General features: G+C 47.2%; 1 protein-coding gene across 16 annotated transcripts in view; it reads left to right on the forward strand.

The window, feature by feature from the left end:
• The window catches only part of TRAK1 (trafficking kinesin protein 1), a 117,531-nt gene that overhangs the window by 31,911 nt on the left and 58,474 nt on the right, over window positions 1-27,146 (forward strand). Inside the window, exon 1 of one of the 16 annotated variants that reach the window (XM_032313718.1) lies at window positions 16,770-17,108. The exons of 11 other annotated variants lie outside the window; for them this stretch is intronic. In XM_032313718.1, the coding sequence (XP_032169609.1) occupies window positions 17,045-17,108 (64 nt within the window). In that variant the 5' untranslated portion in view covers window positions 16,770-17,044. Of the gene's footprint in view, window positions 1-16,769; window positions 17,109-25,350; window positions 25,703-27,146 lie in introns of those variants that run through there. 4 more of the 16 variants (XM_032313765.1, XM_032313923.1, XM_032313589.1 and 1 more) reach the window with 4 other exon arrangements.

Consider the following 27,146-nt stretch of genomic DNA (forward strand, 5'->3'; position numbering starts at 1 on the left):
GCAGAGGGTCTGGATGTGGGGCTCCATCCCGGGACGCCGGGATCATGACCTGAGCTGAAGGCAGAAGCTTAACCCACTGAGCCACCCAGGCGCCCCTGGAAGTTTTTTTTTTTTAAAGATTTTATTTATTTATTTGACAGCCAGAGATCACAAGTAGGCAAAGCAGCAGGCAGAGAGGGGAAGCAGGCTCCCCGCAGAGCAGAGACCCCCAATATGGGGCTTGATCCCAGGACCCTGAGATCATGACCTGAGCTGAAGGCAGAGATTTAACCCACTGAGCCACACAGGTGCCCCATAGCTGGAAGTTTTTACCTGTTGACCCCCTTAACCTGTTTTCCCTGCCCACCCCCCCGCAACTCCCAGCTCTGCCTCTGGCAACTATCAATGTATTCTCTGTATCTGTGAACTTGGTTTTCCAAGACTAACGATTTCTGTGTGAGAGCCCACTAAGCTGGTTATTCAGAAAAATCCAAAGGCTGCTCCAACGACAAACCTGTCATGCTCTGGGGCTGCAGAGTTGATACCTGATAGGGTGAACAGTATACCAGGTGGGTCCCCGCCCCCCCCCCCCCCCCGCCGCCCCCGCCCCCCCCCCCCCCCCCCCCCCCCCCCCCCCGCCGCCCCCGGCAATGTGTGGTTACAAGGGTGTGAAACCCGATATTGCAGATTTGGAAAACATGTGATAGTTTTTTAAAAAATCACATGCTTATGATGTTTCTAATATTCATTCAAGAGGCGCCTTTGTAGAAATCATTTTACGCTTTAGAAATTCAACACAGCCCAATGAGGTTGGTAGGACAGACACAGCTCTCCATTGTCTTGACACCTCTGACTTTAAAATTCAAGTTAACTTTAACCTTGTCTGAGTTAGTGATGTCACTTTGGCAGTGAGATCATTTACATACCTGTGTATCATTGTATCACCTTTAAAAAGAAAAAGTATAGCAATCCTGCTTCTACTTGATGGTAACTTGGTTCAAAACCAGCTTCTAACGCCCATAAGTTTTCTGTAATTATTGTCTCAATACAGAGTGATCTCCGGTGTTCTTGAATTTGGGAAATCATTTATAATAAACAAGATGGAACTACAAACTTCTCTTTTAGAATGTATCTTGGGCTATTTTCTCATTTTCTCTCTTAGATATCAATGAGAAGGGAATTTTGTTTAGACTGACCTTTGTGTTTATACCTGAGACAAATCAGGTGTATGAACACGGCAGGTAATCAGTTTCAGTTGGAATAAAAATAGAATAATCCACACCTGGGCAAATATGAAGCATATTAGACTTGTACCAGTGTTCCCAGTGGAGCTTTAGACTTTCTGACGTGTCTGGCAGTGAATAGGAAGCTCTTTGCTGGTCCCTTTTGTTGACTCACGGTATCTGTTATACCAAGAGATGTGGTGTTGGATAGAAAACTGTGTCCAGAGTCACGTCCTTGGCAAGTTCTGTCTTTGGTTCCTTCAGACTGCTTCATGGTAGAATTCAGAGCAGGACAGGTTTTCTTTGTTTGTTTTTCTTTTGTGGTTTTGTTTGTTTTGTTTGGTTTTGTTTGGTTTGGTTCTTTCCTCCCCCCAAATCCCCGTGTGTTACTTCTTCTTCCTTAAGAGATCCTCCTGTGATTCTGCGGGACCCTGCATGGCCATTTCTGCTGTGGGAGGCTCCTGGGTCCCTGCACGGGTGAATCGCTTATAGTCACGGTATAACAGGAACCATACACCGGCAGGACTTCAGTATTCTCGGAGAACTTTCACATGAATTGCTCCTTTCTTCCCTATGCAGTGTCTGCAGTCTGGGCAGGGCTGGTTTGGTTATCGAGGAAGTGGAAGCATGGAGGGCTCCTGTATTTCTTCCATAGCACTGACCTCCAGCTTCTGAAATACTTGCAGACAGTAGACTCGAGCAGACGCTGTGGCTCATTTCTGTTTGTGCACTCTGTTTTGGTTATGCATTTGGCCGTGGATAACAAAATTATGCCAAAATTAGAGGAAGCTGAGCGGAAACTCTGCTAGTTCTTAAGGCATGGTTGCCCCCAAGTCTTACGTTAATTTTGTATTTTTCTTCTGTGTTACTTGTGCTTAGAGCAAAGCGGGTATTTGCTAACTGTGGATTAAATAAATGATCAGGGGGAAACTCTTAAATAGAGCAGGCTCCTCAGCATGGCTTTCAAATGGAGGTCCTAGGACCCCTGAAGAGTCTGTAGAGGGAAATTGGGGATTCTGTGAACTTGTAAAGAAATGACATGGCGTCTTTATTTTCACTGATTTCTAACTGAAATGCAGTGTTTCCTTTCATGGTGAACCCAGAAAACAAAGCACGGTGGTATCAGCAGGCCCTGTGGCTTCATCACCGCTAGAAATGAAGATTTTCATGTCCTGCTGCGGTGGAGATGGTTTGAAATACCTCTACTCGTCACGGCTCTGAAATTACCTTCGTTGTAAGATGTGCTGGTCGATCTTGTTATTTAATGCATTGATAAGCTCTTCTATCACAGACTTTCTGCAAGTTTTCATAGCTGCATTGCAATATAAGTCGGTTTCCTCCGAGTCGTCTGTACTTTATGTTGTGTTTTCAACCCTGTCTTCTAAGAAGGGGTCTGTGAGCCTGGCCAAACTGGCTGAGAGGTCGGTGGAAGGCACAGATCAGGAGCCCTGCTCCATGCGTGGTGTCCTTTTTGGGTTTCCTTGTTTGTTTATAGGAGCGTAACCCAGGGGATACCATGGCCACAGAGCTGTGACTCACCGGTGTGTCAAGTCAGTTGTGAGGTGTGGGAGAAGATAACAGAGCTGTTTCCTCTTAGATGTCTTTTCTCATCAGTTAGGGCAGTGGTTCTCTGTTGTGGGTGGGAATGGGGATAAGGGGTATCCTAGGGGTTCTGATAATAGGAGATGAGGTAAACCTCAGCTCCCACTCTTATAGGCTGTTTCCCAGAGTAGAGGAATGATGCTTTGCCTTTGGGATCTGGCCCTCCCCTGGCTTGTTTTTTTTTAATTTTTAATTTTTCATTTTTTTACTTTAAGTAGCTTCCATGCCTAACATGGGGCTTGAACTCATGGCCCTGAGATTGGGAGTCACATGTTCTGCCAACTGAGCCAGTCAGGAGCCCCTCACCTGGCTTGTTAAGAAGAGGTGGATACCTCTTTGGGTGTCTCCCTTTACCAAGTGGTAGAATGACCTTTTCAGACAAATTTTTAACAGGCTGATTTTTTTTTTTTTTTTTTTAAATTCTGGAGGAGCGTGGGAAACACAGAACAGGAAAATGATTCACATAGCAGATGTACCCATAAATGGGGACATTTAGGATTAGATGGTCTAGGAGGAAGACAGAGTAGTCAGCATTTAGCCCTTACTGTGTATCAGGCACTGTTCCTAATTCCTTACATGTATCTCATTCAGTTCACACAGTGTCCTCTGAGTGAGTCTTGCTGTCCCCATCCTACAGATGAGGACACTGAGGCACAGAAGCTTGCCCAGAGTCACACAGCTTGCAAGGGGTGGGGGATGCTGAGTAGCAAACCTAGGTTGTCTGCTCTGCCTCTGTATCTTAACTACTTTCTCAGAAGAGCAAAACGAGAAAACAGTTGTAGTTTAAGAGTAAAACTGATGTGGCACGTGGGATGTGAAGAGCAGACCCTCAGTTTGAGAACATCAGTAGCTATTTGTTTATAAAATGTGTTTCCTACATATTTAAGATCTGACTTTTTTCCTCTAAAGGTCGCTGTCCCAAGTGACACTTAGTGGGAACGTACTGTCAACTTGCGATTTCCTCCCTGCTTCCCTGTGGTTTTTGCCTGTCATGTGGTCTGTAGGTCACGTTTCCTTTCCCCTGGTGGAAACAACTTGTGTATGCTGTGGACCTTTCTTGTCACATAGCATTCTGCAGACAGCAGACGTGGAGGTGACTGACTTGTTACAGAGGTGGCTGTGGCCCCTTCCCATTTCTCATTTCCAGGGCCTGCTTTGTGTCACTTTTTGGTTAAGGAGCTTTGGGTCAAGAAAAGCAATCTCTCTGTGTCTCAAGTGCGTAGGATTCCCTGACCACTTCACCTCCGACTTTACCTGGAATAATCTTTTTTCCTAAGGAGAAAAGAAGGTTATAAAGTAAATAAGAGTTTTAAGACATTGTTCTATTGTTTACTCTTACTGTAAACTAATCTTAATGAATCAGCCAACAGGTATTTACTGAGCGCCTTGTATGTACCTGTAATCTTTTGTGAACTTGACTTCTTTGAGTTCCAGCTCAGGTTTTCTGGCTAAGGAAGTAAGAATGGCTCCTGGATTATGGATTTTCTTCCCTTACCTGAGCAGGGACTTTGCAGCTGGACGTGGGCCCATGCAGAAAGCCCTCCAGGCCTCTGCACAGAGTTGCTTGCCTTGCTTATGTGGGAGGAGTGAGTGGGGTCTGGGAACTTACATATTCTACCAGGTCCCTGTTTTTAAAGTTTCATTTAAACAACAAAAAAATGAAAGACCATTGCTGGAGCACCTGAGGCCTGTGGCAAAGTGCTTCACAAGCTTGTGCATGGTGCCGGCCTTGCACGGGCCAGGGGTCATGGATGGGTCCCTCTGGCCCTCACCCCGGCCCTCTGGACTTGTGTCCAGGGAAGATTGGAGTCCACAGTCACTGTCATACCCCTATTTCCACTGTGTTCATTCACTTGTGTCCACATGGTTCCAAGCATCATGAGTGTTTGTATGAGCTTGTGTGTTACCCTTCACCACCCTAGGACTCTTTGAGGGCAGCGGGAGAGTGCTTGGGACAAGGTATGCAAGCCCAGAGCGTCTGCAGGAGGTCTAACTGGCCAGGGCGTTGGCTGGACTTCAGCATCTCTACCTAGCTGTCCCTGGAGGTCTTGGTGCCCTGGGAGCAGGGGTGACACAGGGACCACTCCCTTCTGGACTCTTGCCTTCCTGGAGAGCAGCCAGCTGTGCTGTCCCTTCCCTTTCCTCCTGGCTGCTGTTGCGGCTGTCATATGTCTATATGCTTCCACCACGATGATGCAAGCAGTAATAATAATGAGTCAGAGCTGGGGAGCGCTTCCTGTTGGCCGGTCTGGGGCTCGTAAGCGCTTTACCTTCATGAATCTGTTAGGACACATACACTGGATTTGAAGTCTATGATCCCCTCTTTGTTAAGTGATTTTTTTCAGATATAGTGCAAAGGCAAATTGAATTGGCCATTTAATCCTTAATTTAGTCTTTCAGGGTATTAAACTTCGCTTTCATAGAAACAGCTGTCTGTGCAATTCATGAATAATAAACGTAACTCTGTCATTACATTAACAAGCAAAAATGGCCATGAACAGATCTGGGGACAAAGACGAATGAGCCTTGGTAGGGAAAAGAACTTGATTCCTACGAGCCCACATGGCCAGGCTAGAGAGACAGTGGTGTGTCTGCAGGCGGGCGGCCCGCTCTCCGGGGGCCACGACTCCTTGTTGGGACTCCGGGTCCCGCAGGAGTGCCTGGGACTAGAGAGGGCTGTAGCAGCTCTGTGTGCAGGGGACTTGTCCCTGGCAGTGTTGTAGTTCTGCCTCTCCTTGGACCAGTCCTCTCTGGTCTGGCTTGTTCCTGTTCCTTTTTGGTAAATTTCTTTTCTCCTTCCTCTGCTTCGTGATGGGTGCTTACCAGTCTCCTGTCTCGGGGTCTCCTGCCCTCCCCCGCTTTTCTTCAGCCGTGTCTCTCTGCTTCTGCATGTCCCTCTCCACCGACAGGATGCGTTGCTGGAGTCTCTTGTAAATTGAGCACGGGTTTGTCATCTTCACGCCCGTCTTCTCACAGCTACCTGACGTGCATGGAGGCCCCAGGCACTCACCCGGCCGCTGCCTGTGCTAAGTCCCGTCCTTTCTGTCCTCAGGGGCACCTTCTGGTCCTGGTCCTGAGTGAGTGTTACTGTCATCTCCACGAGCAAGTTGTGAAACCTCTTTGAACCTTGGTTTTCTTTTTTTTTTTTAAGTGAAAAAAAAAAAAAGGTTCTGTGACTCTGTTGGGACATGGTGTCCATTTCTGATTTTTCGGGTGGAGGAAGCAGGGATGCTTGTCATCGCTCAGCCCTTAGTACCTGGCCATTTAGTGAATGTCAATGGTCCTCAAAAGGAGTGAGGTTTTAAAAATAGTATATCCTTTGGTCATAAAAATTTGCTGATTGTAGGTAATTTAGCAAGACTTAGGACAAAAAGATGACTAACTTAGCAAACATTTCTCAGTTTTTGTGAGATATTTTTAGTGGGTTTTTTTCCCTCCAACAAATATATTATGTATCTGGGGACATAATGCTTTTTTACATAATTGCATATGTTGACCATTTCCCTGTGGCATTAAAATTCTTGAAAAGCACAATTTTCATTGTTGTTTAATATCCCATCATTTATACCTAATTGTTGGTCTGTTATTAAGGATCTGGGCTGTTTCTAAATTTTCCTCAGATAACACACCCGAAAACATCCTTCCACATCTGTAGGTGTCTACACCTACATTTCCTTAAGGTGTATTTCTAGAAATTTACTTGGCTTGAAAATGTGGCAGTTTTTAAGTTTCTTTGAACTTATTTAAGTTTCTTTGAACGATTACTCTTAGATTAAATATTAACTGGGATGCTTGGGCGGCCCAGTCAGTTGAGTGTCTACTTTTGGCTTGGGTCATGATCCCAGTGTTCTGGGATCGAACCCCATGCTGCTCAGCAGGGAGCCTGCTTCTTCCTTTCCCTCTGCCTGGTGCTTCCCCTGCTCATCCTCTCTCTGCCAAATAAATAATAATCTTTTAAAATAAATAAATAGATATTAACTTACTGCAAAAAAGCAGCCCATTCTTGGTGAGCATGAGATCATACAGAGTCATGAGATCATTAGGAGCCCTGAGGAATAAATGTTGAGTGAGTGAATGAGTAGAACATCATTCCATGAGGTGCTAAGAGTTCATAAACTTCCTGATTTTTCTTTCTAACCTAAGAATGGTCAGCAGAGATTCCGAGATTGGTGGATGCCTCATTCTTTGGATACAGAATTCTTTTCGGGTTTCGTCTCTAATTTCTGCTGGATGGTTTGTACGTCATGGTGGTTAGTGAGAAATGAAAAGGACATCTATTGAGTGCTTATTACATTCTGAGCAATGAGTCCCCCTGCAGTGCTCAAAGATCGAGACTGGCTTATCCCCATTTTTAAAATGAGGAGGCCGTGGTTCAGAGGGACCCTCCATTGCCAGCCCAAGGTCTCACAGGATAGGGGAGAAGCAGGATCTCAGCCCAGCTGGACCAAGCCCATTCTTTCTATCATAGGATATCCTCAGTGCAGCCCAGGCCTTATTTGTGGTTTGAAAAGGTCTTATGTACTTTTGAGGTGCTTGAAATGGGCGGCATTTCCCTGCTCCCTAGCCCTGACTTGTGACCTTCTCATCTTTCACTAAATCTTTTTATTTCCAAGACTTCAGGCCGTGTAGTACTCAGAAGCACTTTGCCTAAAAACGCTGTATTTGGTCTTAAAGAAGTCTGAACATACCCTACGTGTTTTCTTACAAGACACCTGAGGAAAAATATCTGACCCTTATCTTAGCTTGGGCAAGTCGTTAGGCATTAATGTTTGGAAAATGACAGTATTAGATAATGGCCTGAAGAATTGATTGAAGTGCTCAATTGTGTGTGTGTGTGTGTTTCAAAGTGTTATCCAGGGATCACCTTAAACTTTTCACCAAGGACCGCTTCATGAGAGAGAACAGTAATGGATGTTATCTGTAGAAGTTAGCTAGGACTGAGAGATGCAGCTAATCTGTGTGGGGGTAGGGGATGTCTATTTGAGGTTTAGGTAACCCCCCTATATGGTAAAGGTTTTCCTCTTTTGAGTGGTTCTTAGAGACCAGTCGTGAGGGACCCAACAGTCAGCCCTGTGTTAGAGGGCCTCGCCTCCCTCATCCCCCTTGCCAACTCCATGTGTGACCTTGAGCAAACCTCATAGCCTCTTAGGGACTCAGATTTTACTCTCCGGAAATTAGTCAGCGTTAAACATTCTGTGGCTCTCTGAAATATGTCCCTGAGAGTTTTTTACTCTTTTGTCAAAGGGATCCCAGGACAAAGTTCTTTTATTATTGTTTTTGTCTTACTGTGTTTCCTTTAAAAATATTTTTTCCATATTGTATAATAGGAATTATGAGACTTGAGACTTTAATTTTCAGTTTTAAGAAATTGTTAAAGAGAAAAACCAGCTTTATAAGTTTAAAAAAAAAAAAAAGGTAGTTTTTGCTCTTTTAAAAAAGAAGTGCTGGGGCACCTGGGTGGCTCAGTGGGTTTAAAGCCTCTGCCTTTGGCTCAGGTCATGATCCCAGGGTCCTGGGATTGAGACCCGAGTCGGGCTCTGCTCAGCGGGGAGTCTGCTTCCTCCTCTCTCTCTGCCTGCCTCCCTGCCTACTTGTGATCTCTGTCTGTCAAATAAATAAATGAAATCTTTAAAAAAATAATAAAATAAAAGTGCTGTTACTGCCCTCAGGTCATAGTTCTAGGGAAAATTTTTAAGAATTCTCAGAACACAGGGGCGCCTGGGTGGCTCAGTGGGTTGAAGCCTCTGCCTTCGGCTCAGGTCATGATCCCGGGATCCTGGGATCTAGCCCGCATTGGGCTCTTTGCTCAGCAGGGAGCCTGCTTCTTCCTCCTCTCTGTGCCTACCTCTCTGCCTACTTGTGATCTCTGTCTGTCAAATAAATAAATAAATAAAACCTTAAAAAAAAAAAAGGAACTCTCAGAACACGATAGAAATACTGGCCTAATTCTCTAAGCACATTTTAAATTGCCTCGAACTTTTCTCATTAAAATTTAGATCTCTGCAAGTCTTATGTTCTGAAAGACTGCAAGCTGTTAGAAATAATTTCTGTATTCATTGAGTAAATCCCAAGGGGACAGAGCCCTTGTCTGCCTCATGTTTGCGTTAAGTAAGTGTTTAATAAATGCTTCCTCAGGAAGAGAAAATGAAAAGATACATGTTTTGAGGTTCAAGTTTTTCTCCTTTTTTAAAATAAAACAAACATAAAAAACCCACATACTGCATACAGAGTTTGGTTTTGCCACCTTCCCAAGATGGCCTTCAGTCTGATTAAAATCCTAAGTGTGGCCAAAATAGAGGCATTGGGATAGGCCAAATGAAATGGATAGGTAACACCCCATGCTGACTTCCTGAAGGGAGGGGCTTAATAGTTCTGTGAGGTGGTGACATAGGAGAAAACATGGGGGAGGGGTGCCCTGTGGGGCCCTGGGGATCTGTTCTCCCCCAGGTGTTATGTGTGGTGGGGGGGTTGTCAAGTGAGGGGAGGAAAGACAAATTACAGGGTTGGGGTGGAGCCTGTGCTGGGGATGGGAAAGGGATCTTGTGACCAGGAACAACTTCTTATTTCATTTGCCAACCAAAATGATACCAAAGTGCATACATTATAATACATTTATAAATAGTTGCCGTGAATTTCTCTACTGTAAACGCCCACACTTTGTCCGGGTCCTTCTGCCATCCCAAGACCGGGGGCCATGTTGTTGACAGGTGAGCGTCTGATGAGCCCTGGATTGTGCCTTCTCCCCTCTCTTGCTTGCCCCTCCCACGAGTGGACTTTTCCCTGGGCCTGTTTTTGCTGCTTCTAGCTATCCAGGGGTGTGCAGGGGCAGAGATGGGAGCAGAGTAGCCCTGGCTGCGTGAGCCCAGTGCACACGTGAGCCGCACCTGTCACAGCCATCCCCACCCTGGCGTGGGCCCAGGCCCCACGGGAACTGGAGGACCTGTGTCGGTGCAGGGCAGCTGCACGCTGGCGAGCCCGATAGCACCTGCAGCTCTGGGCGCAGCATCCGGTCAAGCAGGGTGGCCAGGGACTCATCTCCGGGGGCAGTCTACCCACGTGTCCCCTAAGCTTCCTCTGGCTTCTGCCACCTGCCACCTTTTTTTTTCCACTCATCAAATCAGATTCCAATCTTAAGTATCTTTTCTTTTGAGACCAAAAATGCTTGGCAAGCAGTTCTGTACAGATTGACTGTTTGCCTTCCCGCATCCCTCCGGCGCATCCAAGACAAAGTTGGAACGGGCTCAGGTGGGAAATTGACGTGACAGCTCAGCTCACACCCCCATTGGCTCCTCCTGGGGGATGCACTCAGGCCAGAGAGGCTCCGAGTTGCAGCAGGAGCAGGGTGGGGGTTCGATGGAGCTTCTGGCTGCGTTTTGAAGCCTGTGGCATCAGCCATATGACCCGCTGGGTCCTGGAGTGGAATGCCCCATGCAGCCCCCCAAGGCTGTAGGAAGCAGACTGGGAACCTGAGACACATCTGAACTGTTTCTTTTCCATTTCCTTCTCGGATTTTAATAACTCCACCAAGGCAGGGCCGCACGTCACGTCTGCAGTGCCCTGTTGAGTGCCATGTCTCTGCCTTTGGATGTGTCTCTGAAAGCCAGACTCTGTTCTGCCCCAGAGAACTGGGAGGTGGCATGGGTGCCTGCTTTTCCTGTGCTTGAAATGAGGTGGAGATGGTTTGGGAGGGGGTAGCTGACAGCAAGCTGTTTGCCAGCAGCCAGCCTTCTGCCACAGGAGCTCAGTGACTGGCAGTGGCAGTGTCTTAAAGATCGGAAGGAGAGCTCCCCAGAAGCATTCTCTCTGCAGCGGGTGCAGGAAGGTCTGCTGGTGAGGCTGGGTTTCACGCAAGCTCCAGCAGCCCTGTCAGGATTGGAAGGCCAGGAAGCCCATTTTTCTGTTATTAGGCTTCTGGCCTCTTTGAGTGCAGATAGAAGGCCAGCCATGCTATTTCCCGAGCGGAGAAAAGCCCTAGAGACTGGGATCGTGTTCCAGAGGGGATTGGGGCCGCCGAGTGGTTCTGCTTCCTAGCAGGAGGGAAGCCATCTTTCTACCCACCTGCTTGAGTGAGTGGCAGCGTGTGGCCCATGCTGATCACCAAGGAGCACGGAGGAAGGAAAGTGGCGTGTGCCATGACATCAGATATTTTGGGGCAAACTCCTAACTGCATTCTTTGTGCTTTCAATTGTTCAGTGTTATTGTTTACTCATCTTTTAAGTGTATTGAATAACTGTTCAAAATTAGGTACACACATATGTGTATGTTCAGATGTGTATATAGAAAATCACTCATACGCATGAAGCTATTTAATTCATACGCTCACAGAACTAATCATTAGAAACTTAGAAGCTTAGAAACTCTTTTCAACATTTGAATCTGATCACAAATGGAAGCCATAGATTACTGCAGACCGGATCTGTTAGATTCGCTTACATGCTCCCCTAAGCGACAACACAGGACGGGACCGTCCTCCTTGCCCGGGTGTGGCCTGTGACCACAGCATTCTGCTCTGTTTCTGTTCTCCACCTGCCTCCTCGTTCCATATCCGGTTGTCTTATTCACAGCCACCCTACTTCGAGAAGTGTTCATGTAATGCATTATAAAAGATGTTAGTGGCAGAGACAGAACAATCATACACGCCCACCCTCCTCTTACTTCTTCAGAAGCATTAAAAATATCTTCCTATAATCTTCTCTCCTTTATACATCAGTTGCCTCGTTCACTTGATTGCCCTTTTAGTCTTGGCATTCCTTGATCATCACCACGATCTTTACAGACTCGACTTGTTCCCTCTAAATGTCATTAACGGTGTTCGGTTTTTGATGTTCAGTTTGTCACAGCTGGCCCTTGACTATCCTTTTACGCTGGCTTCTGTGCCTTATCACTTCTACCCTCAAGACCTTGTGGAGCCATCTTTGCTTTCCTCTGAGCCAGCCTTGTAGGTGGATCTTGTTTTTTTCTTGCCCCAAGGCACGGAATGAGCAGCTCTCCCAAGGAGCGCTGTTGACATTTCACCTAAAGCTGGACACCAGAATGTTGATGTGCTGGTTGTTGGTGCAGTAGTGTCCTTGCTGGGCCACTTCCTTGACATATCTGGAAATAGTATTTCTTTTTAGTATCACTAAGTCCCATTCATGATCATTTTTTAGTTTGTTCTTAAAAGGAAATAGGACTTCACAATTTAAAAAAAAGATTTATTTGAGAGAGAGAAAGCAAGCATGAGTGGGAGGGGCAGAGGGATGGGGGTGGAGAATCTCCAGCAGACCCCCTGCTGAGAGGGGAGCCTCCCAGGGGCTTGATCTCACAACCTGAGCCAAATGCAAGAGTGGGACGCTTAACCCACTGAGCCACCCAGGTACCCCCACAATTTGTTTTTGCTGTGAAATGCCAACTTGAGTTTTTATCTTTGTCTCCCCCCGCCTTTCACAGTTCATTTGCAAATAATCCTTAGATGTTTTCTTAGTTATCGTGGGAAGACGGTAGAGGTGGACCATGCCCAGTTTAAATCTACGTGCTCTAATTGCTGAGTGATCTTGGACAAGTGAGTTAAATTCTCTGGGTCCCCTGGCCTCCTCTGCACAGCATACGGGCTGGTAATTAGATAGCAGGGTCTGAGGAAGGAGTGAGCTAGGAAGTGCTGGCCACCTGGTGTGCCCTAAATGGTATTGGGTGATGAGGGTGAGTGAGAGGTGGCTTCTCTGAGGCTCTCTGGGGACCTGTCCCTGATCCTCATTCCCCCAGGGTGGGGCCGTGATGGGAGCATTCCGGGGTTGGGGGGTTGCTGTGGAGGAACTTGCTTTTTCAGCTGCAGGAAGTGGGGGGATGGTGGGGAAGGAAGGGAAGGAAGACTGGGACCCTCCGGGCCATGGGACTCTTGGAGGAGAATGTGGATTTGAAGGCAGGTACAGCCGGATCTCAACCTCAGCACCATTTCCAGAGCTGCAGATGGACTGCTTTATCCTTCTGAGCCTATAAAATGGGAGTGTCGGTGTAGATGTTCCTCTGAATCTTGCTTAGGAGCCCATGGAAGTCACCCACAAGTGATGCTATTTCCTTTGTGCTTGTTGCTGCACACTTTGTTTTCTTTCCCATTTTTGTAAGACGTGAATTTGTTATGCAGAGTTTTTGCACGTGGTGTAAGTCGTGTTCAGGAGTATGTTACTGTTCAGAAATGCGTCCTCTGTCCTGCCCCCCCCACCTATTACTGTGAACTCAGTGCCTTTTCATTAATTATGCGGGGACAAGCCAAGACAAGACGGTTCTACCTCATTTCCCTAATTATAGCTTAGAAAATTATACTGTCTTTCTAGTTGCCTATACTGCCTTACTTACGTTTTTAAAAAATTTGAGTGATGAAGATGATCAGAAAGTAGTATTTATTGCAAACTCACTTTGTCCCAGGCACTGTGCTGAGTGTTCTACCATGCATTAATTAATTAATTAAAACCTCGCCTTGTCTCTGAGATAGGTGTTACAATCCCCTTGTGTAACAGTTAAGGCTCAGGTGTCTAAGAAGGTCACAGCGATGGTGGGTGAGGAGCCTGGACCACACCTCAGGCCATCTTACACCAAAGCCCACGCTCTTAACTGTGAAATTAAACTGCCTGTTAGTCTGTCTCTCGTCTGTCTGTATGTCCATCCATCCATCCATCCATCCATCCATCATTTTTTGCCTTTATGATGATACTGATAAAGTATTTTTAAGAATTCATAGTGCGGGAAGGGAAATGTGCATGCCTTTGTCTCTCCCCTTATTTGACTTTCTGTGATGCTTTACAGAGTTTGCATGTCCTATTCACTTATTTCATCTGCATTTTGCAGATTCCTATTGGACCCTTTCCCCCAGACATAGTGGATTGAACCTGTTGAGCATGCTGATATTTGAGGAATCTGTTAATTGGTGACCGGAGGCCTAGAATCATCTTTTTAGAAACACCTTAAGGAACTTTATTTATTTATTTATTTTTAGATTTTATTTATTTGAGAGACAGAGAGAGGGCACAAGTAGGGGAGTAGCAAGCAGAGGGGAAGCAGGCTCTCGGTTGAGCAGGGAGCCTGATGTGGGGCTTGATCCCTGGCCGTGGGATCGTGACCTGAGCAGACGCTTAACCTACCGAGCCACCTAGGCGCCCCCAACTCAAGGTTTTAAACAAAACCTTGGAAAACCTTGGGGCACGGCCTCTGCTCATGTCTCACATGGGGGTCTGCTGTGGGGCTGTTGAGAGGTGCTGTCCTTGCCAGGGAGAGACATGATAGAGGACTAGAGGGAGAGATATGTTCAGATAATGGGGACAGCTATAGCGAGAATTAAAATCATTGGCTGCTGACTTTAAATAGGCAGATGTCCTAGAAAATCTTAAATGTGTACCTAAGCAGGGGTCAGGGAGAGGGAAGGACAGGGATTCAAGTGAGTGAGTGAGGTGATGGGGTCTGATTTCTATGTTGCCCAGGAAGAATTTGGAATTGGGTAGGGAGGGGCACAGTTCCTCCAGGGTATAAGTGACAGCTGGGGAACAGCATGACCAGAGACAGTACCATTCCCTGGCACTGTGTATCTTCCAAACTTTACCAAAAGCCTGTTTACATCCTGAGCCAAGATTCATCACCAGCTGCCTTTAGCTTTCCTTTCCCCTTCTGAGAGTTGAGGAGGTTCTGCTATTTGATGTTGCTGAAGAGGCAGGAACCCCGCTTTCCACACGGGACAGGATATGCTCTCCCAGTGTGCAGGCCGGGCCAAGTGGGCTCAGTTGGCCACCCAGCAAGTGGGAAGATCTGCTTGTAGCATCTTGTGCTGGTGGGCAAGCACGGCCTGGAAAAAAGCACAGGGCCCTTGAGTACAGAGAGGGTACCTGGAGCTGGGGGAAGCTTTTGGAACTTACACAGGGGACAGGAAGCCAGCTCTGGGGACCTCACAGCACAGCATTAGAGGTGCATTTGCTTCCCATGATTTAGGAAGGTTGAGATAGATCTATACTTAGTACAGATTCTGCCCAAGAGTCCATACATAGGGTTTGTAATTATGTGTGTGTATGCGTGTATATAAACATGTGTGTGTGTGCACACGCATATCTACACAGTTTTTTCTTAAAATTTTTTTAAATTCAAATGCAGACACACACACACACACACACACACACATACACACACACACACACACACACACTGCGTATGTTACCCTTCCTGATCTATCCGTCCTACTGACCTACCTCACTGTTGCAACTGTGGCCAGTGGACCAGCAGCACTGCTGTCCCATGGGAACTCGTCAGAGATGCAGAGTCTTGGGCCTGCTGCATACCTGCAGCGTCCAGATCTGCATTTCAGCAACAGCTCCTGGTGCTTCATGGGCATGTTAACTCCTGGAAGCCCCGCCCTAGAGGGATGCTTCCGTGGTTGTGAACTGAGGCATCATATGCCACTGGAAGAATGAAGGGAAACGGTCCCTGTTCGGTCACCATAGAAGGAAAGGAGCATGCTTTCCCTATGGTGGAAAAGAGACCTTCTCGTATTACTAGTTTACAAGTTACATGGTCTTGAGTAGAAAATTAAGAGGAGAAACCCATCAGAGCCCACGCGGCTGCTGTTGATGCCAGCACATGGTTACGGCATCCAGCCAGCAGGCTGGTGAGGTTTGGTAGGGAGTTCTGTTTTCGGGCTTTGGTTTCTGAGGGAGATTTTTGTTCCCAGAGGACATTTGGCAGTGTCCTTACATCAAGGAGAGAGAGGGGGTGGTGCTCCTGCGATCTAAGTGGTAGAGACAGGGGCACTGCTAAGCACCCTGCAATGCCCAGACAGCCCCCAGCAGCAAAGAGTGATCCCACCTTAAGTGTCAGTTGATCTGACCTTAAATGTCAGTAGCACTGAGCTTGAGAAACCCTGGTTCAAGGGATGAAGCTAACCTATAGTTAGTCCAAAATCTATCTATTACTCATTTAATTGCGATATTTAAAACATGCCAAACACTAATCAACGGTGACTCCATTTTTTTTCTTTAAGAAATAATACATTACAGATGCATTTATAAGGACGGTTGCAAAAGCCCATTCCCTCCCTCCCTAGAGGCAACCACACCATTTTGCAGGTGGGCCCTTGCCTTCTGTTGTTTGTACTTGGATCACACATGTGAATGCCAGTGAAACAGTCTCTTGCATTGCCTGGGCCCCTTTGTGATGGCGTTCTCCCCCGTTTGTATGTTGCAAGCTGTTTTCCCAGAAGTTTGAGCAAAGGCATGAGCAGCAGAGCAGAACTGCATCTCAATGAAAGCATTTCTATTTTCTTTTTCTTTTCTTTCTTCTTTTTTTTTTTTTTTAAGATTTTATTTGTTTATTTGACAGATCACAAGTAGTCAGAGAGGCGGGCAGAGGGGGGTAAGCAGGCTCCCTGCTGAGCAGAGAGCCTGATGCAGGACTCTATCCCAGGACCCTGAGACCACGACCTGAGCCAAAGGCAGAGCCACTCAGGTACCCTAGCATTTCCATTTTCTGAGTGATTTACCTTTCCTTTAGGTGGTGGTCAAAAATGTTCAGAAAAGGTGTTTCACGTATTAAATCAGGTTGACCAAGGAAAACCAAAAGTAATGGTTACAGATTTTAGAACATGGCATTTTTTTGAAATGCAGACTTTATAGTGGCTCAGAATTGAGCAGAGGTTCTTGTCTTTACATTTGTTGGAAGTGATGATGGTGGCAAGGCCCCCAGCTCCCACCTGCCCGCACCCCCCTTTCTCCTTGTGTGGCACCTCCCCGCCCCTGCTCCCAGCATCCTTGGAAGACATTTCCTCCATCTTGGCATCATTTTTCAGAGCCGGCCAGTTTCTATGGCAACTGTAAGATTGAAAGATGATCAGCGAGCGGGAGGCGAAGCGGGAGGCAAGGCTGGAGTGAGACCTCCGGCTGGTGGTGTGTGTCCCTGACGTCACCCTCCTCGCGTCTGGATAGGGCGATAACGGATACTCCCATTCAGGGCTGCTGGCCACTGCCGCTTTATTAGCAGGGCTGCTGGGGGGCTCTGCAATTGCTTCTCTTTCTGCCCCCTCCTGTCCTCGCCCCTCCAGAATTCTGCTTCTCACGGCCTCTTTTTCTGTTTCGGCGGCAGACTGTCATTAAGAATGCACGGCTTAATCCCGGTGTGTTTCAGGACGCTCTTCTGCCCAGTGTTCTGGAAGGGCAGGGAGGCATGGCAGTGTTTTACTTGATGTTGATGGTGCTGTGAAGTCTGTTCTTTCCTCTGCGAGAATACTGACTATGCAGAAATTTATTGAAGCGGATTATTATGAACTAGACTGGTATTATGAAGAATGCTCGGACGGTAATTATGGCCCCCCTGCGAAACAGAGCAGGAATGTGTAGGAGCATTGTCTCCCTCTGGGGTGGGGTGGTGATCTTGAAACCTTTGCTGGGGACACGGGCAGGAGGTGGTGGGGGGTGCTGGAACCTGCATGACCGCAGGCGTGCATGACCCTGCTGGTTTGGAAAGCAGGGTGGGTGAGATGGCAGGTGGGCAGGGCTCAGGGGGACCCTTCTGTGCTTAGTCGGTCTTTGCTCAGAAGGGCAGATGGTGTGTGCCTGGTTTGTGAGCGTTGTACTTCTCTTGGATTGAATTCGCTCTGGGGTGAGACGTGAGTTTGATGTTGACGTGCGCATGCATGCACACACGTGTGTGTATGTGCGTGTGCACGCGCGTGCAAGGAGAGATGTGTTCAGTGACCTCTGTGCTGTTGGCGGGGCTGGGAGTAGTGGATTGAGGAGGCGGCTCTCTGGACTGTTGGCAGCAGGCCTGGAAGAGTCCTCCCTTTCCCAAGCCCAGACCGAGCCCTGACCGGAGGTGGGCCCTGGGGAGGCTGGAGAAGATGCAGAAGCAGCTTCTTACCGGGCAGGCAATTCAAATGCATTTTGCTTGTGGGATCCCGGCGATCTGTGGGGGTGGGGAGACATTGGGAGGGCCTGGAGAGACTGTCTCCTTCTGTCACAGGCCACGTTTGTGCAGGGAGGGTGTGGCACATTCCAGAGGAGACTGGGTGGAGTTTGTGTGGCCAGAGAGGCCTTGGGAGGTTTCTGGTACCCGGAAATAAGCACTGAGATGCATTCTCAGGGAGGCCACAGGAGAGGGCCCTTAGGCTCCTGTGGTGCTGGGTCCTAGAACCTTGTAGGACGCAGTGGATCTGTCTTGTTTAATTTCTTCTTCAAAATGACCCTCAAATCACATGTCTTTCACATGCCCCCCTCATCTCGCATACATGAAAAGAATACAATTAATATGTACAGTCTGAGGGTCTGGTCCCTAGTGGTACCATGTTCCCAGTGCCTCAGGAGCCATTAGTAGGTAAGGTAGCTGTTTCTTAATTGAATTGGGAGTTTCAGACCGCTTTGACCATGACCACGTTGAATGGATCTGAATGATGTAGCGGGCCAGGAGCTGGCCTGTCAATAAGCTGAGGAACTGCATAATTATCTCCTGTCTGCTGATTGCTGCCTTGACCAACAGCTACCGGAGGGGGACGGAGAGGCTTCCTCCAGGAGGGAGGGTGGGTATGTAATTGCGCTGAGAAACTTCCCCAGTTGAGCCCCACTGTCCCCCAGTGTTAGGTGAGGACAGCGTGGTGTGGAGTCCCTGTGTGGTTTTTAAATATCCTGAGTAATGGTGGTGGTGGGCTGCTCCGAGAGTCTTCTGGGGAGAAGGTGACTGGGTCCTTTTTGCTGTTTGGATGTGTTATTTTTGATGCAAGTTCCCATCCTCTTACCTCACTCCAAGAGGCAATGATAGGGATGCTTCTTTTCAGAACTGTCACTGAACTCTTTAGGTGATTTGGGACTCAGCTGAGTGAGCTCTCCCTAACTTTTTTAGAGTGTGGACCTCAGTGGATCCCTGGAATGGGGAGTGTGAGTTCTGGCAGAATGCCTGTCCCACACTGTGGCTGAGTTGGGGCATGGCCATGGCTCCCACGGATCCCTCCTAGAAGTGGAGGAGGAAGGTGTTTCATACTGTCTTGACCCAGTTGTTACAGCATCCAGCTCTCTTTACACCCTGGTCCTTGGGAATAAAGCCAGTCGCTTGTGGTAGTTAGTCTGAGGACTGAGAGGAGGCAGGCTGACTCTTATCTGGGTGTTTGTCAGAAGGATTTTCTTACCCAGCCATTTCTCAGTGGAGTCTTTTGGCCCGGAGGCAGCCAGATCTCTCTTCTTCCAACTGAAAGGAAAATGGAAGGAGAGGCGACTCATCTGTCCAAGGGTAAATCAGTGTTGCTCGCAGTTACTGTCTGAGTGTGTATTGAGCAAAAATACTTGCCTTTACTCGCCATTCCGGTTTGGATAAAGGGGAGAGGGCCATTGGGACAGAATCTACTGGGACAACCAGCATTTGCGTAATCCCATTTTTAAAATAGTCAGCAAAACGGGGAATACAAGGGACAGAAACCCAGAAATCATGGAGTTTAGGAAAACCAGGGGATTGGGATTTCAAGTAAATGCTAATTTTACAGTTAACTCCTTTACTCATTTCTCCCTAGTTGGGTTCTTACCTGGCCTGGGCAACTGGTCTGGAAATGCATTTTGCCTTTGTTTATATATGCATCTTTTAAATTGCAAACAAAATAGCCCTTTCATCTCCCAGTCCTCCCCTGCTGGGCGGTGGGGGGGGCAGGTAGGAGTAGACACCTCACATGGCTTGTCTCTCTTATCATTTGGCATTTGAATCATTAATGAGGGGAACTTCCAGGGAACTTTCCATATTAATAACAAAAGAGGAGTCAAATGTTTTGAGAAAGATGCAAAATCATCATGTATGTCAGCGTTACTGACTCACACTCGCATTGGAGGGTTAGCACTGGAAAGTAATGTGTATATATATATATGGGTGGGAGTGTGGACCGTAGGACAGTTAGTACCCCTCTCTGCCTTCGGCTCAGGTCAGAATCCCAGTGTCCTGGGATTGAGCCCCACATTGGGCTGTCTGCTCCGCAGAAAGTCTGCTTCCTCCTCTCTCTCTCTCTCTGCCTGCCTCTCTACCTACTTGTGATCTCTGTCTGTCAAATAAATAAATAAAATCTTTAAAAAAAAATTGGAATAAAAAATAGCTGCTATTCTCTTTTCCCTCTGAGGTTTAGGAGAGCTTTATTTGGTGTCGAATGCCGTATCCTTCCCTGTTTTGGTCTCAGTTACGGATTCTCACATACCACCTTCCCCACCCGCCCCAACCAAAAACAGTGAGACCCCAGAGGGCATAACAAGGGTCATGGGGTAGGGACTTAGAATGATAAGAAATTGGAGAGGTTGGTTGCCCAGCATCTTGAAGTCATTTCTAGAGATTCAAAACAACCAGCCCTCAACAGTATAGCATCTCCTTCGTGGAATTCGGGTCAGTGTCAGACAGCCCCAGCTAGCCACGATGGATGTGTCCCCCATCTAAAGCTTGCCAGATGATGAAAATCACCCACATATTTAAAAAGAAGATTTTCAGATTGACTCCAGATCCAGAGAGGTCCTGAGAAATCTGAATTTTTAGCACGTGCTTTAGGTGATTCTTTATATCGGGTGTGTTTGGGAAACTGTCCCAATGTCCGTGGAGACCAACCCCAGGCTCCAGGGTCTGGAAGGTAATTCTTTAGATCTGTCACAGAATCCTATGTTGTTTCTTGGCTACACTGGTCACTTTTTTTTTTTTTTTTTAAAGTATGTTTTTAGAAACAGGCCTTTTTAATATTTAAAAACGTCTCGGGTTCAAGTGTGTGTCTTTGTTTATTTATTTATTTATTAAAGATTTTATTATTTATTTGACAGACAGAGATCACAGGTAGGCAGAGAGGCAGGCTGAGAGAAAGGAGGAAATAGGATCCCTGCTGAGCAGAGAGCCCATGCAAGGCAGAGGCTTTAACCCACTGAGATACCCAGGCGCCCCAAGTGTGTGTCTTTAATGTACATGAGCAATGACTGTACAAGTACAGAGATTGCCAGAAAGTGCACTGGCCTGGAGTTTTCTGTCTGAGGCCCGTTTAGCACTCTGTATGGCTGTGTGGTTTGGGCACATCTTGGGACCTCTGAGTCCCTGTCAGCTCAGATGCCCCATCTGAAAGGTGGGGATAGCCACACTGACCAGAGCCTTAGTGAAGAGTAGTTGAGCCATAGTGAAGAGAGTCAGCCACACTGACCAGAGCCACAGTTGAGCCTTGAACAACGTGGGATTTGGGGTACTGACCCCCATACAATAAAAAAATCTGTGTAGAACTTTTGACTCCCTCAAAACTTAACTGCTATTAGCTATTGCAAATAACATAGTCAGTTGACACGTACCTGTATGATATACACGTATGTTTGTCTGTCCATTGCAGTAATCTTAGAATCAAGTAAGCTAGAGAAAAGAAAATGTTATTAAGAAAATCATAAGGAAGAGAAAATATACATACAGTACGTGCTGCATTTATTGAAAAAAATCCACATATCAGTGGACCCACCCACTTCAAACCCATGTTGTTCAAGGGTCAACTGTAAAAAGCTTCTGTAAACAGTGATGTGCTAGGTCAGTGCTTAATTTTATTTTCTCAGAAATAGCCTAATTATTACGTTTTTTTAAAAAAATCCCTTTTGGGGGCGCCTGGGTGGCTCAGTGGGTTAAGCCTCTGCCTTCGGCTCAGGTCATGATCTCAGGATCCTGGGATCGAGCTCCACATCGGGCTCTCTGCTCAGCAGGGAGCCTGCTCCCCCCCCTCCCCCGCCTGCCTCTCTGTCTACTTGTGATCTCTCTCTCTGTGTCAAATAAATTAAAAAATCTAAAATAAATAAATAAAATCCTTTTCAGAAGGGGAGTGGCATATTGAACAGGGTATAGTATCTTTCTTTCTTTTTTTTTTTTTTTTTAAGATTTTATTTATTTGAAAGAGAGAGAGTCAGTGTGATAAAGGGGATGGTCAGAGGGAGAAGCAGATGTCCTGCTGAATAGGGAGCCGATGGGGGCTCCAGGGCTCGATCCCAGGACTCTGGCATCATGACCTGAACAGAAGGCAGATGCTTCGCCGCTTGAGCCACCCAGGTGCCCCAAAGTGTAGTATCTTTACCACCTGTTTCTTGCTAGTCTCTCTTGTACCCGTGCACCCTCATTGCCAGCTGTACGACATTGTAGTTGTGAGTGTCGGGGTTGGGGGTGGTTTCGCTCATGCTGTCTTATCACAGCGAAGCTCCGGTGGACAACTAAAGACATTGTTCCTTGGGCTTCTTACTCCATAGTGAAAAGTTGGTGACACTACATGGGAGCCGTCATGGGGGCTCTGTTCCTCGCTTAACTGCAGTGACCTCTACAATGCCACCCCAAGGTCGGGGGTGGTAGCTTGTTTGGGAGTAAAGTTTTGTTAGAGGTATTGCAAGCATTCATTGGAAAACTGTTCCTAGGTTTCGAGATGATTTTCTAAAGTTCCTGCGCTTTGTGTCAAACAATGCAAACAGGCCCACGTGTGTTCATCTTTTGCTTATTGTGGGATGAACCTTTGGGAGTGGGTGATGGTTTTTCCCTTTCCAGACATAGCACCCTTCTGAATGGCTGTAAAAGTGAGTTAAAAAAAAAAAAAAAAAGAATTAAGTACAAATGCATAAAGTAACTGCTCGATCTTATCACTGGCTTTGGGAAAGTAGTGGTGATGTCCTCCCTCAGATGTCCATGCAAGCCCAGAGCCCAGGTTTTGAGCATGATGTTTCTCTTATTTTTTTTTAATGGCATAGCAGGGTCCTTGGACTATGACCCTCAATAATGGGGGCTCTGCTCCAGTGGACCAAGAAGTTGGAGGTGGGGTGCTTGGAGCACTGAGAGAAGTCTGCCTGGTGGATGGTATGGGAGGAGAGGACAGAAGGACACTCGCGGCAAGGGGGTGCAGTGGGGTCAAGGTGGGCAGGGGGCTGTCGGCGAGGCACAGACCATGGAGGTCAGAAGGTGTACAGCTCACATCTTGAAAGGAAGGGGCACCCTCTGGAAGGAAGCTGCCCGGTGGGACTTGTGACAGTGGAAACGTTCTGTGCGTGTCTTCCAGGATGGTAGGCTAGCCACCTGTGGCTCTGGAGCACCAGAAATGTGGCTAGCAGGACTTGGATTTTGGATTTTATTTAATTTTAATCAATTTAAATTTGAATGTAAATGGCCCCAGTGGCTTGTGGCCTCTCTTGGGACAGTGCATGGTAGAGCTTTGGGACAGTGATGTCTCTGATGGTATGTTGAGTGGATCTGGAGAGAGACCCTCCCAGAAGGAAGCCCTCTACCTTCCTGTCCAGTGTTCCCAGCCACCGTCTGGAGTTCAGTCCTGCCCCTCTCCTCCGGGGCCCCAGTGTCAGGTCCTTGCCTTTAGGACGCACACACCCTTGCTACTTGATTCTTTCTGGGGCCAAGCTCCATGTGGAGGTCTGTCTAGGATCTCCCACTTGGCACAGGGATTGCTGGGCTTTCTTGTTTGGGTTTTTGAAGAAATTACTCCGTCAGAGAAGTTCTTGGGTCCATCTCTGCCTTTAATCTTGAAATGTATGCAGGTGTGGTTCAGGTTTGAGAACTCCTTGGCATCCCTGGTGGGGGCGGGGTGGGGGAGGAAGGGGAGGAGAGATTTGCTGTGGGAGGCAGGGAATATCCTGAAGGACTAAACCCAGAAATACGGGGTGACACGAAGAGTCTGATTTTGTGTTCAAAATGCTGTGTTCTCAGTGTTTATTATGTAATATATATAGACTTGGACATCTTTTGTTAAAGATAGCCTAGATTTGAGTTAAAGGCTGAGTTAGAAACAACTTGGTGATGAGTCATCCCTGAGAGTATTTTGAAACACATGAGATCAGCTTTTGTTGTCATTTGTACACACCGTGGCCCAGTACAGTATCCTACACATCTTACAGTCAGTGTGATATTTGCTGAATGAATAATGCGCAAGGTGGAGATCCTCCTTCCCTTTCTCCCTCCCTCAACAGGGCTTCAGACTCACTGTCATTTGAATTGAATTAAGCCCAATTTGATGCCATTTATTGAGATTAAATGGCATCCCCTCCACCCCCGAAGTGTGTGTCCTCCTAAACATTGTATTTAAAGCTTATGCAAAATGTGATTTTAAACCCCTTGCCACTGAATTTCTGCTAAGCCTCCTTTTCATAAAGAATACCTCTTTAATGTTGTACAACATAGTAATCATTTCCAGGTTTCCGAAATATTAACCAGACAATGCATATGTCTCTCGGGTTTTATTTTTAAATAGCATTTTCCTTGCATTCTGGTTTGCTATTTGAGGCACTCATATGGTCTTATATTCATTTTTGTGGAGGTAGCAATTCAACGTAGCAGACCTCTTTAGCTGCCAAAATGGGATCTTCAGCCCTGCGGATCCAAAGCCAAATGAGACCAGGCACCCGCCCCTGGGCAGGGAATTCTGCGTGATGGCCTGGCCAGGGCTCTGCTAGCTGCACTCTGGGTTCCCTGGGGGAGGTGAATTGGTAGACAGCGGGCTTAGGTCTCCTGCTGTTGCTTTTTGGAGCAGGGACGCCTGCCACAGTGTAGCTGGGAGGTGGCGGAGGCACGGAAATTGCAGAATGTGCTGCAGTCCTTAGCTGCCAGCGCTCGGGGCCACCTTCCGGTGGGTTTGATGGAAGAACCTGCCACTTCCACTGTCAGAGGCAGAATCAGACAGTGCCGAGGAATTGGTACTGAGACACAATTAAACCACGGATTCTTCTTCCAGGCGACATTGTAAATTATTCGGTTTTAGATGCTTTTCCCATCCCCCCTTCATCCTAGCAATTAGAATTTGTAAATCTGACTGTGAATACACAGATTTAAAATGACAGTGAAGGTTATAAAATGCGGATTTAAAAACAACAAAGGCCGTGTATTATTACTGAAGAGAGACTGAATGAAGCTTAAAACAGGTAATGGTGATTGCCATGTCTTTTTTTCCTTCTGCTAGAAATCAGTGATCACTCCCTTCTCCGTCCAGCACTGTGTCAGGCTGTTGCCAAAGTCACACTGGGCTCGGGGGTACCTGGGTGGGTTGGTCAGTTAAGGGTCTGCTCTCCGCTCAGGTCATGATCTCAGGGTCCTAGGATCCAGCCCCGCAACGGGCTCCCTGCTTAGCAGGGAGTCTGCTTCTCTCTCTCCCTCTTCACCTCTCCCCTGCTCCTGCTGGCCTTCAAACAAATAAATAAAATCTTAGGGAAAAGAAAAAAAAAAAAAGGCAGGTCGGTCTCTGCTTCTGGAGCACACCCACCAAAATTCTCTCATCTGAGGGCATTAGGCAGTTACTCATCAGGGCAGCTCCTCTGCTGGAGTCCTACCTTTAGACAGGTGTACCTGCTTCAGGCTTGTTTAGTATTGCTGGGCGTAGTTGCTATGAAACTTCCAGGGAGCTACCATTCCTCATTGCTTCCCCGGGGGAGTAAGAGTGGGGAGAAGGATCTGGAGGTGGAGAGCTTAACCTAAAGTCCTGCACCTGCCTGCCGGCCTCCCCTCTGAGTCGACAGCACCTGCCAGGGTTACCTGGGGCAGGCAAGGCATTCCTATTCTGGCAGGTGCTTTTGCCCTGCCCCGCCCCACACTGTCCCTCCTCCCAGCTCCTGGGAGCCACCCCCTTCCGGGTCTGTCCTGGGTGACGCTGGGCTAATTCCCTGTGCACAGCTCAGGGAATTCCCACTCCAGCTCAGCCAGGGAATGTCCTCTGCCCCGTCCAGGGCCCAGCATGTGCCCCAGGGGTCCGGGCTCCAGTGGCTCCTCTGGGTAGACGGCTGGGTGCTACCCCAAGAACCGCCTGTTAGGGCAATGTTTGGGCTTTGGGGTGACTTCAGCAATGTCCCTGAGAGATGTGGGAAGAGAAGAAGAGTACTTTGAGTATGACTACCAGGATGAAGAGAGGAAAACCTCCCGTGAACAGCATGAAAGCCTGGACCTCTTGGAAGAGGGTAAATTCTACACTTTGTTCCAATCTGACCCTTTCCCTGTTAGTGTCTCACTGGCTGTTTCACTCATCTCACAGCACTCTTCTGTTTTCCTATTGGCGTGTAACTTCCAGTATACAGATCTTACATGGTGAGTGGCTTGTAACGACCTCCGTGTAAAACCACACGCAGCACGTCCAGCACCCTGAGGAGGCCCCTTGCACCCCAGGAGGGAGGCCGCTGTCCTGGCTTCTGTCATCTTTGATCTGTTTGCTCCTTTGTTCTTGATCTATGTAGATGGAATCAGTATTGGGCATTAGTTTGTCAGGCTTCTGTTGCTTAACCAATTCATACATGTTATTGCAAGTATCAGTAGTTGTCTGGTTGGTTGTTTTTCCCTTAGTGGCATCCCAGTACTCTTTTCTAAGAGGTTTAGTCGTTTTCTTGTAGCTGATTGGGTTTTGGTAAATTAATGGGCAAGAGACCGAGTCATTATTAAATAAAGTATGTTTTTGTGCCGGCGTTATTTTTACTTACTACTTTTTACATTTAAATTCAGTTAATTAAGGTATAGGGTATTATAATGTTTCAGGGGTAGAATTCAGTGATTCATCAGTTACATACAGCACCCAGTGCTCCTTCCATCAAGTGCCCTCCTTAATGCCCGTCACCCAGTTATCCCATCCCCCCGCCAACTTCCCCTCCAGCAACCCTGTTTGTTTCCTATAGTGCGCTAGCATTATTCTTCAAAGATCATTAATCACCAATTTGAAATAGGGACTTAAAAAAAAAAACACAGCTTAGGATTCCTTCTTTATTTTCTTCTCTTTCTTTCTTTCAAAGAATTATTTATTTGAGAGAGAGCGTGAGTGGTGGGGGGGAGGAGCTGGGTAGTTAGGGGTGGAAAGACTCTCAAGTGGACTCCCTGCTGAGTGGAGGCCATTACCCTGAGACAATAACCTGAGCTGAAATCAAGAGTCTGTCCTTAACCAACTGAGCCACCCAGGTGTCCCAGAGTGGTTAAAGTCTCCATGCCCAGCGTGGAGCTCACCATGGAGTCTGAACTTAACACCCTGAGGTCAAGGCCTGAGCTGAGATCAAGAGTCGGATGCTTTAACTCGCTGAGCCACCCCCGTGCCCCTAAGGATTATTCCAAATAGAAAAGTACAAGGGCTGATGTTGAAGTCGCCTTGGGAACCCACCTTTAGGCTTTATCAGAGGGATGCTGCTTTTGGACAAGCAGGAGAGTGTTAAATTAAGGATAGGCCCGAAGGCTTGGTGCGAGTTTCTTAGTTGGCCTTCTTTGACTTTCGCCTACAACCCAGAGAGATCCCAGAGAAAGGGATTTTTATGGTGCACCTGGATGTTTCAATGGTGACTGCATGTCTGTTCCTTAGGTCTTGAGTAAAATCAGTGTGAATACCTTTTCAAAATAATGCTCTGTGATGATCTTTTCATGTCTCAACAA

The sequence above is a fragment of the Mustela erminea genome, chromosome 1 (genome assembly GCF_009829155.1).
Source record: "Mustela erminea isolate mMusErm1 chromosome 1, mMusErm1.Pri, whole genome shotgun sequence".
Classification (NCBI taxonomy): domain Eukaryota; kingdom Metazoa; phylum Chordata; class Mammalia; order Carnivora; family Mustelidae; genus Mustela; species Mustela erminea.